This window comes from Balaenoptera borealis, assembly GCF_965194805.1.
Source record: "Balaenoptera borealis genome assembly, chromosome: 7".
Taxonomy (NCBI): Eukaryota; Metazoa; Chordata; class Mammalia; order Artiodactyla; family Balaenopteridae; genus Balaenoptera; species Balaenoptera borealis.
Genome location: NC_138864.1, coordinates 18,468,551 through 18,484,349, shown reverse-complemented (window position 1 = coordinate 18,484,349; position 15,799 = coordinate 18,468,551). Strand labels below are relative to the sequence as shown.

At 39.2% G+C, this 15,799-nt stretch overlaps 1 protein-coding gene across 4 annotated transcripts in view; it reads right to left on the bottom strand.

The window, feature by feature from the left end:
- Nucleotides 1–15,799, bottom strand: part of AMPH (amphiphysin) — a 181,910-nt gene that overhangs the window by 93,420 nt on the left and 72,691 nt on the right. For all 4 annotated transcript variants that reach the window (XM_082399759.1, XM_082399760.1, XM_082399761.1 and 1 more), the window contains exon 3: nt 10,317–10,401. In XM_082399759.1, coding sequence (XP_082255885.1) covers nt 10,317–10,401 — 85 coding nt within the window. The remainder of the gene's footprint in view (nt 1–10,316; nt 10,402–15,799) is intronic.

Sequence of the window (15,799 nt, the reverse complement as noted above, 5' to 3'; positions counted from 1 at the left end):
CATAACTTCAGACCATAACAGTATCCTCAAAGCAAGCCTTAATATAGCAGCAAGTAACAAAGTCAAACACTTACTGAGTGCTGCCTTTGTTCCAGACACTGTCCTATTAACTCATAATCCTCACAATAACTATGAGGTCAGCACATATTTACAAATGAGAAGACGGAGGCACAGAGGCTGAGAAGCTTGGCCAAAGGTCACAGAGCTAACAGACGGCAAGCCAGTACTGGAGCTGAGGTGGTCTGGATTATTTAGGCTCCGCAATCTGCCTCAATAGCCCACATGTTTCACTGCCCTCTCCCACCTCTATGCCCTCAAATTTTAAATGCACAGACGCCAGCTAATGATGGATGTGGCTACGTAAGAAAAATCAGCTGCTGACCAACGAGAATGATTTAACTAAAGGAATCATTTTTTCTGCGCTCTCATGATATAGTTCTAATCTGTAAATAAAGATACGGGTTGTTTACTTGTTTTTCTCAAAAGCTCATGATTCCTGAGTATACTCCATAGGATTCATATAGCATAGGGGTTAAGTCGGTGGGCTCTGGGATCACACTGCCTGGCTTTAAAATCTGAGCTCTGCCACTTTTAACTGTGTAACCTTGGGCAAGTCACTTAACCTCTCTAGGCCTCTGATTCATCATTGGTAAAATGAAGTGATAATGGTATTCACTTACTAGGGCTATCACCAGCGTCAAAGGAGACAGTCCATGTAAATTATCAGCAGAGAACCAGGCACACAGTATGCATTCAGTAAATGTTGGATGCACTATTATTATTCTACCTGATACCTTTTCAATGATAAACTGTGCAAAGAGCAGGTGTTTCATAAATGCTTGACTGAACCAAGTTCTGCTACTTGTCATAGTACGAAGGAGTATCTTCACGAGGAATATACAAAACCTCCCCCAAACAACCCACTTGGGAATTGTGACTGCTTCCTTCTTTTTTTTTTTTTTTTTTTTAGAGACCACGTCAAAGATGAGTCTTGGAAGGAGGCTTTCCCACCCTGCCTGGGGCTTGAACTCTGTTGCAGAGGATCTTCCAATCACCAGCTACTGAGCAAACTGGGAATGGAATGGGTACCTCTGCCAGGCTTGCTTTCCCTCCCAACTGCTTCCTTCTTTTTAATTTGTATTGCTAAGTCTCAAACACACATTTATGTTTTTCAGAAAGTTTTTTTGTACCTTTAAGTGTTTCAGTAACAGAGGATCCTAGAACCCGTGGCAGTAATTTATGCAGATGTGTAAGAACCACTCAATAATGGATATGAGAAAAAAAATCAAACTGACATGATAAATTACTGTGAGGAAACAAGAAAGCATGAATACCCATGACCAACAGAGTAATCAAGCCCATTCCACAAATGAAAGCTTTTGTGACATATATTCAATTTTCTTGTATGTAAAGCAGAATTAAAGTTATGAGTTGCTATGGAAATCAAGTGAGACAATGTTCAGAACACTTTATAAATGTTAAAGCCCTACTTATGGAAAGTCTTAATAATAAAAATACTTCATCAGTGCTTTTGCCTAAGCCAGTCAGGTGTGGCTTGGAAATTTGTAAATTTTTTAAGCTTCATGGAAGAGTCTTATAATTATCCGGGTTTAGGAACACAGTCAAAAGAAGGTACAATTAAGGCATAATGTGTATTACTATTCCACATACAAGGAAATATATGTATTATCTTCATTATATCAGTGAAATCTAAGGCTTGCATCCAAGTCGTTACTACCTTATGATGGTTCTTTAGAGATACAAGTCAAACGGGTGACCCGATTCAGAAGTCTGGAATGGAACCCAGGAATCAAAATGTTAAAAGGCATCCAGATGATTCTAATGGTTATTTGGGAACCCCTGCTTTAACTTCGCACTGTGTCTATCATTTAATTGACACAGTGTGTGAATGGACACTCTCGTATGTGGCTCTAGTATGAGATAGCCAAAAAGGCCCTTAAAAATATGTCCGGCTCCAGGTTTCAGTAAGTCACCATCAGACATGCCTTCTAAGGCATTTCCATCACTTAAACTATACCTTCAGTGCAAAGTTAGCAAGGGGCTTACAGGGTGACTTACGAGAGAGAATTGCAGGCAACTGCAGGGAATCCGTAATACTGATGCAAATCTGAAAATCTGTGCCGATGTTCACAATCATTCCAGACAGCCTCCTTAGGCTCGGATGAGAGAGATGCCTAATTCTCTGCATCACATTCTCAGAACAGTACAGTCAACCTGGGGATCATTTAGAGAGGAGCATCCAAACTGGATAATAAGTTGACTTCACAAGGAGAAGTAGGAGATACGTGGAATTGGTCTCTAAATGAATGCTGGGAAATGAGATACTAAATCTTCTCCAGTTGGCATAGTTAATTAATGTAGTAAGGTAAAATACAATTAAGATAGGTAACAGAATAAGATAGATGAAAGGAAACCTTCTGAGCAATAATATGACGAGATTCCTCTAAAAGTGATTTCTTAAGTGGGGAACAGGTTCCATAGGAAGTGGCCCAAACAGTGATGATGACTAGAACATCTGTAGTTTGACTGGATCAAATTTTAGTTAGGTTAAGCTTTTGATTTATATAGGCCATAAATGAAAAGATATTCTTGTGGATGGAATGAAAGAAATAAGAACAAAGAGGATTTAAAAGATGGACAAGTTCTCCAACGAATATTTTTTTCTTTCTCCCATCGGGCACCATGGACAGCAACACCTGAATAGTCACAAGAAGTAGGCAGACTCATTTCTCTCCTTGAAAGCCAGTGAGCAAAAGAGAGGTTCAACGGGTGTGTCAGAAATGAATAAACAGAAGACTATAGAGAAATGCAGGGGCATTTGCAGAGCAAGGGCCAATACATTCTTCTGACACCTGCAGGTTTCCTCTCTCTGCTCCCTTCCACAGAAGTCAATTGTATTGGCAATCAATGGGTGATACTTACCAAAAAAAGGACTCTTAAGTCAAGACTATATATGCAAACCACATCTTTTCCACCAGAACAATGGTACAAAGAAGACTGAAAGTCTTAACTAGGGGCTTAGACCATTTTTTGTAAGAATACCAATTGGAGTGAGAGTATATTCATATGCTAATGTTAAAGGTGAAACTAGGATACCAAAATGCATTCTAATGATGGAAATATAGTAACATTATCTCAAGATTCTGTGTCTTTTTTCTACTACTTTATTTTTTAAAAGAAAGAAGACTTTTGCACACTAGACCACAAGCTTGACAAAGGCAGAAACTATTGTCTGAATTATTTATTATTCTGTTTCCAATGACTTATGCTTAGTAGACATTTAATTAGGTGTTGAGTCAGCCAAGAAATGCTTTTAATAGACACTTATTATTTGGCTTGTTATATATATTGACCTGTTACCTTCGATGAAGTGTCCAACTCCTAGCTCAAGCCAATCTCTCCAGTTGTGTACCGGATCCCAACTCCTCTTTCTACTCAAGGACACAAGTCAGCCGTTCTCCCCTTTCTCTGGTGATTCATCACATTTTCCTTCTGTACTAAATGAGTCCCATTAGTATACACGTATTTCTGCCATCTTAGGAAAATGCTCTCTTGACTCCACTTCCTTCCCCAGCTACAGTCCTATTTATTTGCTCCCCTTTGAAGCAAAACTTGAAACGTACTGTCTCCAAGCCTCCTGATATATTTTACCTCACTCTATATATTCTCTATCTATTTGGTTTTGTCCCCCATAGCTCTCATCATTTCTAGCAAACAGTATAATCTGCTTATTTTTATTAAAGTGTTTTATTTATTGTCTGTCCCCCTGTTTTGGAATGTAAGATCCACAATGGTAGTAACCTTTGTCTGCTTGTTCTCTGACGTTTCCCAAAGACCTAGAACCATTCCTGGAACATAGAAGACACTCAATAAATATAAAGAAAATGAATATTGAAATGGTTACATATTATTGTTCTAAACATGCACCCACATGCTATCATCAATCAAATAACCGTGAAACTTCCTTAAAAGTTGATACCAAGAAGAAATAACTTTAAATTTTGGAAAATACTGGCACACTAAGATGGTTTTCAGTATTACGGAATTCTCACAGAAACTTATAGCTATCCAGAAACAGGAGTAAACTTTATTTCCAGAGATGCAGACATATATGAATTCTCTTATAGTATATTGTGCAATTATTGAGTTCAAACTTTAATGGAAACCAAGTATAAATGCAAGCAACAAGACTCAACAATTCTCAAAGAAGTTGCTCAGAAGAAATTAACAGTATCAAATATATTAGTGCTCTATGGTCAAAATATTATCCGATCAGAGAAGAGCAAGCTTACTCTAAAACACAATTCATGAAAAAAAAAAAACTACAAATTGAAGAACGTAATTGGGATTCAAGGACTGAAAAACATTCTTCTGCATAATTAAAATTACTTATTACATTGTGAGTAAAAGTATTTAAAGCTCTTAGAAGATGGAAAATACCGTACATGCCAGCTGATACATATGGCGTAGCATGGAACTAAGGCAGCTTCAAAACCCAGGGAGGGGACCAAAGCCTTGCTCTAGTCTCGATAACCCAGGTTAGAATCAAGTCCAGGCCATGTGAGACACTCTCCAAAGGCTATTTTGCTGCCAAAAATTAGGATAAAAAAGAGAAAGTAAATGACAATGAAGAGGAGCATTGACAATGAATGAGTGAGGAAGCATGGAAAATCCAAGACAAAGAGTGAGTACAGAGATAAGTGTGACAAGGAGGGATATATTTACTAATAAGCACCTATCAGGTGCTAGAGGGCAGAGAATATTATTATTTTTTTGGCTGTGTTGGGTCTTTGTTGCTGTGCACGGGCTTTCTCTAGTTGTGGCGAGCAGGGGCTACTCTTCGTTGCGGTTTACAGGCTTCGCATTGCAGTGGCTTCTCTTGTTGAGGAGCACAGGCTCTAGGCACGCGAGCTTCAGTAGTTGTGGCGCACGGGCTTAGCTGCTCCATGGCATGTGGGATCTTCCCAGTCAAACCCATGTCCCCTGCATTGGCAGGCGGAATTTTTTAATGGCTGGGAAAGGATGCCTTCCTTTAAATATTTTATAACCTAATGAGGACATAAATGCACATCTAAAATAACTGTCATATAAGAAAACTGGAACAAGAGCTTTTGGATGAATTACAAAAAAATGTACACTGGAGGATACAGAGAAAGAGAGAGCCTGGCTGAGGGGACTGGAAAGACATCAGGTAAGAAATATCTTGTAAGTTGACTTTAAGCAAAGGTAGGACTTCAACAGATGGAGATGGCAGGTCAGGCAAGGATAGTTCAATCATAAGGAAGCACCCGCAGTGGAGAAAGTGGAAGAAGAACTTGGAAGCAAGCAGTCCAGTCCCTAAATAACACCATCAGACATAGGAACAACCAGCCATCCCCTTTCACATCATGGTTATCTGTGTTAAAAAGAAATAGTTCTAGGATATCTGTTAGGACTATCTGCTCAAGGAAATTACAAAATTTTTCAGAATGTAAATGTGATTTGCCATAAATAAAAATTTTATTCACACATTAACACACTGTGGGAATATATTCTGTATTTACGTTCTTTTTTCAAACTTCTAGTCTGTAATTTTTAATTACTTATATACATATGTCCTAAAAAGTGTCGTGAAACTGCTTATAAAAATTCAAGCGCTATTCAACACCTCTTCCATCCCAGAAATAAAAACGTGCTCTAGGAACGTGCTCCAAATGATCATTTCTGCCACTAGTTCAGCTTCAAGTTTAACAAACGCTTTAAAGTTTATGTTCAAAGCACTAGATTCTGTGCAGAGAAAAAGATGAAAGCGGCCACAAGGGACCCCTGTGCAGAGGAGAGATCAGTATGAAGACATGACTCCAGCTTTCAGACAATGGATTATCCTAATAATGAGAATCACTGGCTCTGGATCCTCCCCACTGGAGAGCATTTCAAGGTCCCGATATTTCTTTCCTTCTTCACCTGTGTTATACCAATTAGGCTGTTACCTGGTGGTGGGCATGGAGAGAAGCAGCAGAGCTACACTGTATGGTATTTCAAGGGGGAACTAAAAAGCCATGGAGATGTGAGCAGAAGTGAGGCTCCCTTCTCCTTCATATGAGAAGTTCTCAGACCACACCTCCATTAGGGCGCCCATATCTGTACTCGCTGAAATGTGACCAAAGCTGGTTATCTGAGCCCCACCAGCCCCTGGGTTATCCTGTTGTAATCTGCACACTGGCCATAAGCATGGCATCTTCGTGGGCAAGTTTATGAGCAGGAAGGAGAGAGAGAAGCCAAGGACGTTCCTTTTACTTTGGGACCTTCTCTGGGCTCATTAACAGACCCGTCAGCAAGCACCCAGGTGAACTGAAGTGAAAGCAGCCGATGTTCACACCAGTCACTTCTGCTACTTGTTAGCAGCTCTGGTAAAAGAGGAAATATAGAAAGGAGAAAAACAAACCCTCGGGGGAGGAAACGGTGAAGTCAGATCTCATTCTTCTGGCTGGATGTCTCCAACCCTTGTTTTCCTTACCACTCGTCACCACGGCAAACCCTGAGCTCTTGGGGGAGGGGTCACTCTATTCTCCTTTGCTGGACCCTCCTCTCCCCTTCCTCCCTGTCCTCACTGGGTGTTCATGGACCACAAAATCCACAGCAACGGGGAGTGCAGTGGACAATGAGAGCATATGCACAGACCCTGCGTCCATGCTCTCCGGCTAACGCAAACCAAATAACTTTTAGGAAAAGAGGTCTGGGATCAAAAAGAGAATTTGGGGTTGGAACAAGATAAAAGCTAATCCTCAAGCTCAAGTTCAAACATAGACCCGCCTGCTACCCCTGTTTCCACCACGAACAAGCAGGGAATGTATCAATTACTATAAGGACTCTTATGATTTTCTTAAAGGAAATTTAAAAGCAAGATCATCAGAGCCCCAAATGCTTGAATACTTTCTAGAACGTTCTAGTGGTCTACTTTTCTTAATTCTTTTTTTTTTTTGGCCGCGCTGTGCAGCATGCAGGATCTTAGTTCCCTGACCAGGGATCGAACCTGTGCCCCCTGCATTTGGAGCGTGGAGTCTTAACCAATGGACCGTCAGGGAAGTCCTAGTGGTCTACTTTTAGAATCTTTTGATTAAGTACTAATTTAGTATGGTCAGATGACTATAATATACTGCACAAATCCAAATAAAGTTCATTTTATACTATAAATAGTATTTTTGTTGGATTTGAAATACAGATGCACAGAAAAAAATATGAAATCTAAATTTCCTAGGTCAATGTCTTTAGCGTATGTCACCTTAAGAGAAAGTCTTCTGCCTTTAGAGTAATGATTCACATTAATACTAAAAATAATAGGCCTTGTAGAGGTCACCACAATCTTGGTAGATCCTTCATCCTTGGTTAATGTTTCTAAATAGCATAAAAGCATATGCAACAGATGGGAATTGGTCACCAATACATACTGGGGGTTAAAAAGACACATTTTTCCTTCTACAGAGTATTAATAAATTCAGTCTTCAGCTATTCTTCCCAACCTTTAATATGTTTCTACAGAAGATTAGTAAACCTCTCTCCTCACCTTCCTCCAACACCCTCCTTTTTTCCTTCTCTCCCTTTAATATACAGACAAGGTTAAAGTTCCCTCCCTCCTCATGGCACTAAAATGACTATAAATTTACTCTTTCTGATTAAAACAAAACAAAAAATATTAAAATATTAAAACAAAAAAATATCAAAATAAGCATGTGCAAATGCAAGATGTTTGCATGCAAGAATATTTTTCAAAGGGAACCAAAGAGGGTCAGGAGACTCCCTGAGAAATACTATTTCTACATTTCCGTTCTATTTGTTTTACTCTTATCAAGTAGAATTGCTTGTGCAAGTTTCCCCAAATGTTAAAGTTTTACCTGCATCTTGAAATCTGCTAATGATCTTGACAGAACTAAGGTGTTAATCTTCAAGAATGACAGTATACTATGGGCTCCATAACATTTGAAAATATATATAGTGAAAGGAATAAGCAGCAGAGCATTTAACTGATGATGATTTAGCCAACCGCACTTTTCTCTAATACCTTAGACAAAAAACAATCTTCACCTTGTTCAGTCAACAAAGTCCAAAAAAGAACAATAAAAATTCCCTATAACGGTGTCCCTGGTGGCACAGTGGTTAAGAATCTGCCTGCCAATGCAGGGGACACAGTTTCGAGGCCTGGTCCGGGAAGATCCCACATGCCACAGAGCAACTAAGCCCGTGCGCCACAACTACTGAGCCTGCGCTCTAGAGCCCGCGAGCCACAACTACTGAGCCCACGCACCACAAGTAATGAAGCCTGCACACCTAGAGCCCGTGCTCCACAACAAGAGAAGCCACAGCAATGGGAAGCCCATGCACCACAACAGAGAGTAGCCCCCGTTCGCCGCAACTAGAGAAAGCCTGCGCACAGCAACGAAGACCCAGCACAGCCAAAAATGAATAAATAAAATAAATAAATTTCTATTAAAAAAAAATTCCCCATAATTGGAAAATGCAAAGTACTACCTTATCATGAATGCATTCCTGAACTTGATGTTTCCCAAGGTTAGCCTTCTGGGGTGCTAAAATGTCATAATGCCATAAAAGTGATTGAGAAAAAAAATCTAACAGCAAAGAACTAATTAGCTCCACAGGGACACACCAGACAAGAAGACTAGGTTTCAAAGGATAGAGGATAAATCCTCAAGTAGGGAAATCTGTAAATGTGAGTCACTTCTTCTATCCAAAGCCAATCCCTTAAAGCAGACATTGGGGACTGCCCTGCAAAGTAACAAGGGCACTGATTGACAAGTTTCTCTGTGGGAAGTTGCTGCCATCCAAGTCAATGATCTGCACGAGTGCTATCCTAGTGTATGAGAAAGTGTAAGAGAACTCACCAAATGAGAACATCGGGAGATGTGGAGAATCTGTTCTCCTGGAGGAGACTGGGGGGCAACTTATTCTATGAGCCAACATCCAACATTTCTCTAGGAATTCTCTTTTCTACCTTCATAAATCCAAAGCTCTCTATAATACTCAGTGATCTGGACATGATCTATTTTTCCCTCTATTACTGTTTTCTTCTCCAACTCCCCTCTCTCTTTTCTCATTTTCAGATAGAACGAGATCGCTGTTATTCGTAATAAATTGAGTTCCTATCTGTCTGACCCTTAGTCTTGGGATGAAATTGGAGACATTCAGGAATGTGTTTTGGTGGAGACTAGTCTACCGGGCTCTACCTGCTGGATTTTATATCCCCTGTTGGTGAGGAAAAGAAACAGCATGTTACAGAACAGCCAGAACACTGATACACAAATGGAAAAAAGAAACCTCCAGGATCAGGGATATGCAAACAGAAGCAAAGGCAGCGACACAAAACCTATGTTGATCTTCCATTGCTGGTTGTCATTCCTGAGGCCACAATTTTCTCTGTGGACACTTGTGGCTCCAATGACAACAGGAAAATAAACCCATGTCCTTACATTTTCCCTGTGTCCAAACCCTATTTTCCAGAGTTTGCTGGTCCAGCCCATCTCTAGAATGATCTCCAGATTTGAAGCTTCTAATCTAAGAGAGCCCGGCCTTTACCTTCCCTCTCCCTGACACTCATGCATGCTCTCTAAAGGTGATATGCCAGCCATTCATCAAGCCTTAGAAATATAAACAAATAATTTAAAAAACAGTTTGTTTCTTTATTCATATGTCTGTTAAACATATAGCACCCTATTAAAGGAACAAATATCACAAACTGTGTTTTTCAACCTTTTTTTCATCATCGCCTCCCCTGAGGAAACTTTTTAGACATTTTTTTCCCTAATTATACCCCCATGAAATTTTAATACCACAGATATACCATGTCTACTTATGTGAAGTATTCCCATAAAAAGAGTATGATATTTTTCATCCACCAATAACCAATTTTCTCCCTCTTTGGGAGATATACTCTCTATTGAAAATGTGTGATCTTAAAGCATGCAGCAATTGAAATAATTTTGTCAGAAGTATTTAATTACTGCTAATACTCAGTGGAAGATAAATCACCAAAAAGATCGCCTTTCCTTTAGATCAGTAATCTGTATTGAAGAGCTCCAGAGAAGCAAAGTCTTCATCTCCTGAGATTCTAAAACACAAATCTTCCCGCAGTGCCTACTACGTCTTTGCCTTGCACAGAAAAAGTTTACAGAATTAACCATTGTTCCCCTCAAGTTAATGCCAAGCCCAATGAAGAAGATCTTTCTTCAACCTCAAGGTATTTTATTTACGCACTAAAACACAAAGCCAACCTATTTCCCACTCCAGAAATGAGATAAATATACTTGCCTCTTGCCGTTTGAAGTTCTGCACATATTCTTCAAACTGTTCATCTTTTGTCTCATCAGCTTTCCCAAGCTTCTGAAGGACCTAGTTTGTGAATAAAACAAAATGGTTCAATTTAATAATGTTTTCAGGGTGGGATAGGGACGGTGGGAGGGAGACGCAAGAGGGAGGAGATATGGGGATATATGTATATGTATAGCTGATTCACTTTGTTATAAAGCAGAAACTAACACACCATTGTAAAGCAATTATACTCCAATAAAGATGTTAAAAAATAATAATGTTTTCAAACAATAAGCAGAGCAAGGCTGTTGTTTCACTCTTCTGAGGAGACGTCTCTCTTAGCACAGCCAGCTTTCTGTTCTGTAAGCATCTTGGCTTAGTGGCTTTGGAGTTGAACAGACCTGGATTTTAATCACAGTCCTACCACGTGCAGGCTGCATGACCTTAAGGAAGTGTCATGCTACAGCATTCATTTATTCACATACTTTTTCTCCAGTAGGCTGTAAGACTTAAAGACAGAAGCTATGCCTTGTCCTTTTGTCCAAAGCATCTGGCACAATGCTTGATGCATAATAGTCGCTCAATTTTTTGTTAAACGGTGAATCAAAGTTATTTGAGGAAAGTACTAGCCTATTTCATAGGGATGGATTTAGAATCACTGGAGCCACAGGCACATGGTAAATTCTCCCCCGCCATCTCCTGACACTCTCTTCAATTCAGTAAACGTTCAAAGAGGCCCTGGGATACACAAAGCCCATGCTAAGAACTGGTCATCCAGAAATAGATATATGAATAAAATAAGGCCCCAGGACTTAATCTTAAGCTTATGATCTAATGGGGTAGACAAGGCAAGTTCACAAATAACAAATCAAAGACAATCTGTAATAAGCAAGATGAGTGGATTGCAAGGTGTTAGAAGCAATATTCCCTTAGAGCTGAGCTCTTCAGGGAATCCTGGTGGGGATTCTTCAAAACATGCTGGAATCCAGCAGTCCCACTCCTGGGCATATATTCAGAAAAAAATTATAATTTGAAAGGATACATGCACCCCAATGTTCACAGCAGCACTATTTCCAATAGCCAAGACATGGAAGAAACCTAAATGTCCATCGACAGATGGATGGATAAAAAGATGTGGTACAACATACCAGCAACTCACTTAACCTCTCTGAGTATATTTCTTCATCAGTAAAATGAAGATAATAATAGTAAAAAAAAAAAAAAAAAAAGATGTGGTACATACATACAATGGAATACTACTCGGCCATAAAAAAGAATGAAATAATGCCATTTGCAGCAACATGGATGAACCTAGAGACTATCATACTAAGTGAAGTCAGTCAGACAGAGAAAGACAAACACCATATGATATCACTTATATGGGGAATCTAAAATACGACACAAGTATGAAGTTATTTACGAAACAGACTCAGACATAGAAAACAAACTTATGGTTACTAAAGGGGAAAGGGGGTGGGGGAGGGATAAATTAGGAGTTTGGAACTAGCAGATACAAACTACTATATAAAAGAGATAAATAACAAGGTCCTGCTGTATAGCACGGGAACTATATTCAATACCCTGTAATAAACCACAATGGAAAAGAATATGAAAAAGAATATGTATATATACACACACACACATATATAGATATACACACACACATATATAACTGAATCACTTTCCTGTACACCAGAAAATAACACAATGTTGTAAATCAACTATACTTCAAATTTAAAACCATGCTGGCAATTCCTGCAGACAGAAACGTGGCAGAGTACATTCCAGTCAAGGAAGCAGCCTAAGCGAAGACCACCGGAAAAATTGTGATGGACCGTGAACTGGACATGAGTGGCTCTGTCTTCCTAGAGCACAGGACTGGATATCAGAAGAAGCAGTTCTTAGCGACACAGCAGAAAGTGACTTTGGGACGGAGCAGAAGAATCCTGACAGTCATGATTGGGTACACTACTCGAGATTCCCATATCTAGTATCTAAAACACCAACTTATTTAAGAATTTATAAAAACTCCAGAAATGTTGCCTTCTCAGAACATGCACACCCTATGGCATTATCAAATATGTTTTTCCAAAACATAACCATTTGGGCAATAAAACATACACTCATACAAAGCACTTTCTATGGCTAGGTTTTACATCAGCTTATGCTAATTTGTTTCCTTAAAGATATAATCTTGTACAAATTGATACTTCCTTAGACTCAGTTTAGCATGTTTTAAATAAACCCAAGTATCAAAGTATTTACCCAACAAGTCAGAGCCCATGCAGATTCCTTCAAGAAATAAATTTTCTTTGGAGGTAAATAGTAATTATTCTAAGTATATAAGTAAAAAATGATTATTTTATTCTATTCTAAAACTAATTGTTTATAATATATGCTAGTATTCCTTCCTTTGGCATTACTAAACAAAGATTTTTTTAAAAAAAATAAAACTGTATACAGACTCACATATATTACCAATTACTCAACTTCACTCAATTTCATATCTCAAACCAACATCATATATGAATAATATGAAAGATATATTATTCCTCATTGCAAATTTAGTATTTAAACAAAGCTGGATGTATCCAGTAACATAACTATTAAAAGGACAAATAATCACTCTTATTAACTAATAATCTCTTCTCACTTAAGAGTCTCTGTGAAAGACAGACAGAAAACACTAATTTTTGAAAGAACTGGGCATTTTAACTAGGGAATAAGTTGGTAAGCGTAAGAAACATGATCAAATATATATATGAATTATTTTAAAGTTAACAGTGGTTATTCCTGGATGGTAAGATTCAGAGTGATTATTATTTTTTTCTTTATAATTTGTTACATTTTCCATAATTTCCTCTATGGTTATATGTTACTAAAGTAATCAGGAAAAATCATAAAGATAAGTATCAGAAGTTTATCATACTGATATCTGGTATATAAGAGATTTATGTATTAGATTCTAGTACAAGCAAGTAGATTGTTAGTAACTAGTTGAAAGACTCTCCTCAAAAGATACTGATGAGTGAATTAATATCAACTGGAAGAAAGGTTTCCAGAGGCAGCCCTTGGGGACCTATACCTGATTCAGTGATTCATGTGTAAAGAGAGGGTATCAGTGGTACTTACTTCACAGTATTGTGTGAAATTACCAAGGATACACATGGAAAGGCTGAGCTTTGATGCCTAGCATATAATTAATGCTCAATAAATATCTACTATTATTAGTGATATTATTATCTAACACTATCGAATAATTTATCAATGGCCTAAACTTACACTGACAAAAAGTTGGGGAGGATATTGGATATGTCATATGATGAGAATTAGGATTCACAAAAGAAAGCTTCCCTAACAAGATGAAATTCAGCAGGGATAAAATGTAGGTCAAAATATAATTGTCCAAGTGCCAGATTTATGTATTCAACTTTCAACTACAATGAGACAGGATGGATGTTAAGAATACATGGCTCCTCCCCTTAAGTAGAAATAAGGAACCATTTTCGCCGACAGTCAGTATGAGCTGACAAAGTGATATCGCTGCCAAAGCATCTAATGTAATCTCAGGCTGCACGAATAAGCATGAGAGGTACCCGGGGAGCAGTCCTGAATGATTCTATGTGGTGAACAAGCTGATAAACACATAGATATGTCTACAACCTGGAGTCAGCTGAAGGGGCCCCTAGAAAGGCAGAGAGTTGATACCATGAGGTAAGAGGCATAAACGATGTAATTGGTATATTAACAGGGAGAAAAGAAGACCAAAAGGAACAGAGTACAGCTGTCTTCAAATACCTGAAGGACCAACATCAGGAAGAAGGATTGGACTTTTCCCATCAGAAACCAAGATCAAGAACCAGCATGGGCAGGTAAAAGCTATATCAAGAAAATGTTTGTGCCAGAAATTTCTATCATGGTTTTCTGGAAATTAAATAGTTTGTTGGTAGAGGTAATGAGCTCACTGTCCTAGGAGTTATTTAAGTTTAACCCAAAGTTACAGGTGCTAGAGAAGAGATTTATTCATCAAACTGGCGAATGGAATGAGTCATATTTCAAATATCTTCTCATTCTTGAATCCATAAACAATGTATCATGTTAGACATTTTCCCTAGAGAAGAATGCAAACCTCAATGAAGAGAAGGCAGAGAAGAACGTCTGTTCGTTTCTATCTCCAACTGATATTGACTTGCTGAAGACTGCTTGCCAAACCCTGTGCTAGGGGCTGCAGGAGAGCAAGCTGCGTTCCAGGGACTGTGGTCACGTGACAGGCCTGAGCACGGGTGCAAGATGTGGAACTAGGGTAGACGTGGCTAGCGTGCTAGGCAGAGGGCAGATTACGGAAAGGCTTCGTCTGCAAGACTAAAGACTTCAATCTGCTTGTAGAGACCACGGGAAGGCAATGAAGAGTTAGTTTCCCTTCCCTGTAGACAGCTACATGATTAAATCTGTGCTCCTTGGTGACAGTGTTAAGGACAGATTAGAAGAGAGAAGGAGTGGAAAAGGGAGACCAGTTAAGAGATTATTTAAATAGTCCAGGCAATAAATGACAGCCGGAGCTAAGGAACAGATAAAACCAACCCTCAAGAAGTAAACATACACGGGGCTTCCCTGGTGGCGCAGTGGTTGAGAATCTGCCTGCCAATGCAGGGGACACGGGTTCGAGCCCTGGTCTGGGAAGATCCCACATGCCGCGGAGCAACTAGGCCCGTGAGCCACAATTACTGAGCCTGTGCGTCTGGAGCTTGGGCTCCGCAATGGGAGAGGCCGCGATAGTGAGAGGCCCGCGCACCGCGATGAAGAGTGGCCCCCGCTTGCCGCAACTAGAGAAAGCCCTCGCACAGAAACGAAGACCCAACACAGCCATAAATAAATAAATAAAAATAATTCCTTACTATTCCATGTTAGAGCTTCAACACTTAAAAAAAAAAAAAAAAAGAAGTAAACATACAGAACTTCACAGCTTATGAGACGAAAAGGGTGAGGACAGAATGAGTCAAGGGTGACTTCATTTCTTCTGTGGTGGCTGAATGGGTCATCTGGTGACAGTCAGGGTGCTGAATTGTTGCAAAGTCTCCAGGGAGATGGGAATGGTTTAGATGTGGAATTGGAAAAGGTAAGAACCAAAAACACAAAGCAGGAATCGTGGGTGGAACCAAAGGCCCAGCTGAGGCAGAAACCACCAATGTGCAGGTACCCACATTTAAGCAGTTTTGTGATTTTTCTCCAGCAGCCTTGATACAGGTGATAAGATTCATCTGCTACATAGAAAGACAGTATCTTAAGGCATCAAGGACACTGAAACCTAGAATTGAGATGACAAAAAAATGTATCTTTTACCTTGTTCTAATATTACAATATTTAACAGTGAGTTTATAATTTAGGTGGCCTCTCTCGTTCACCTCTCTACTGGCTATGTTGACAATACCAATTAAGCCTGAACAGTTTGGCACCACTGATATTACAGGAGGATTACTAT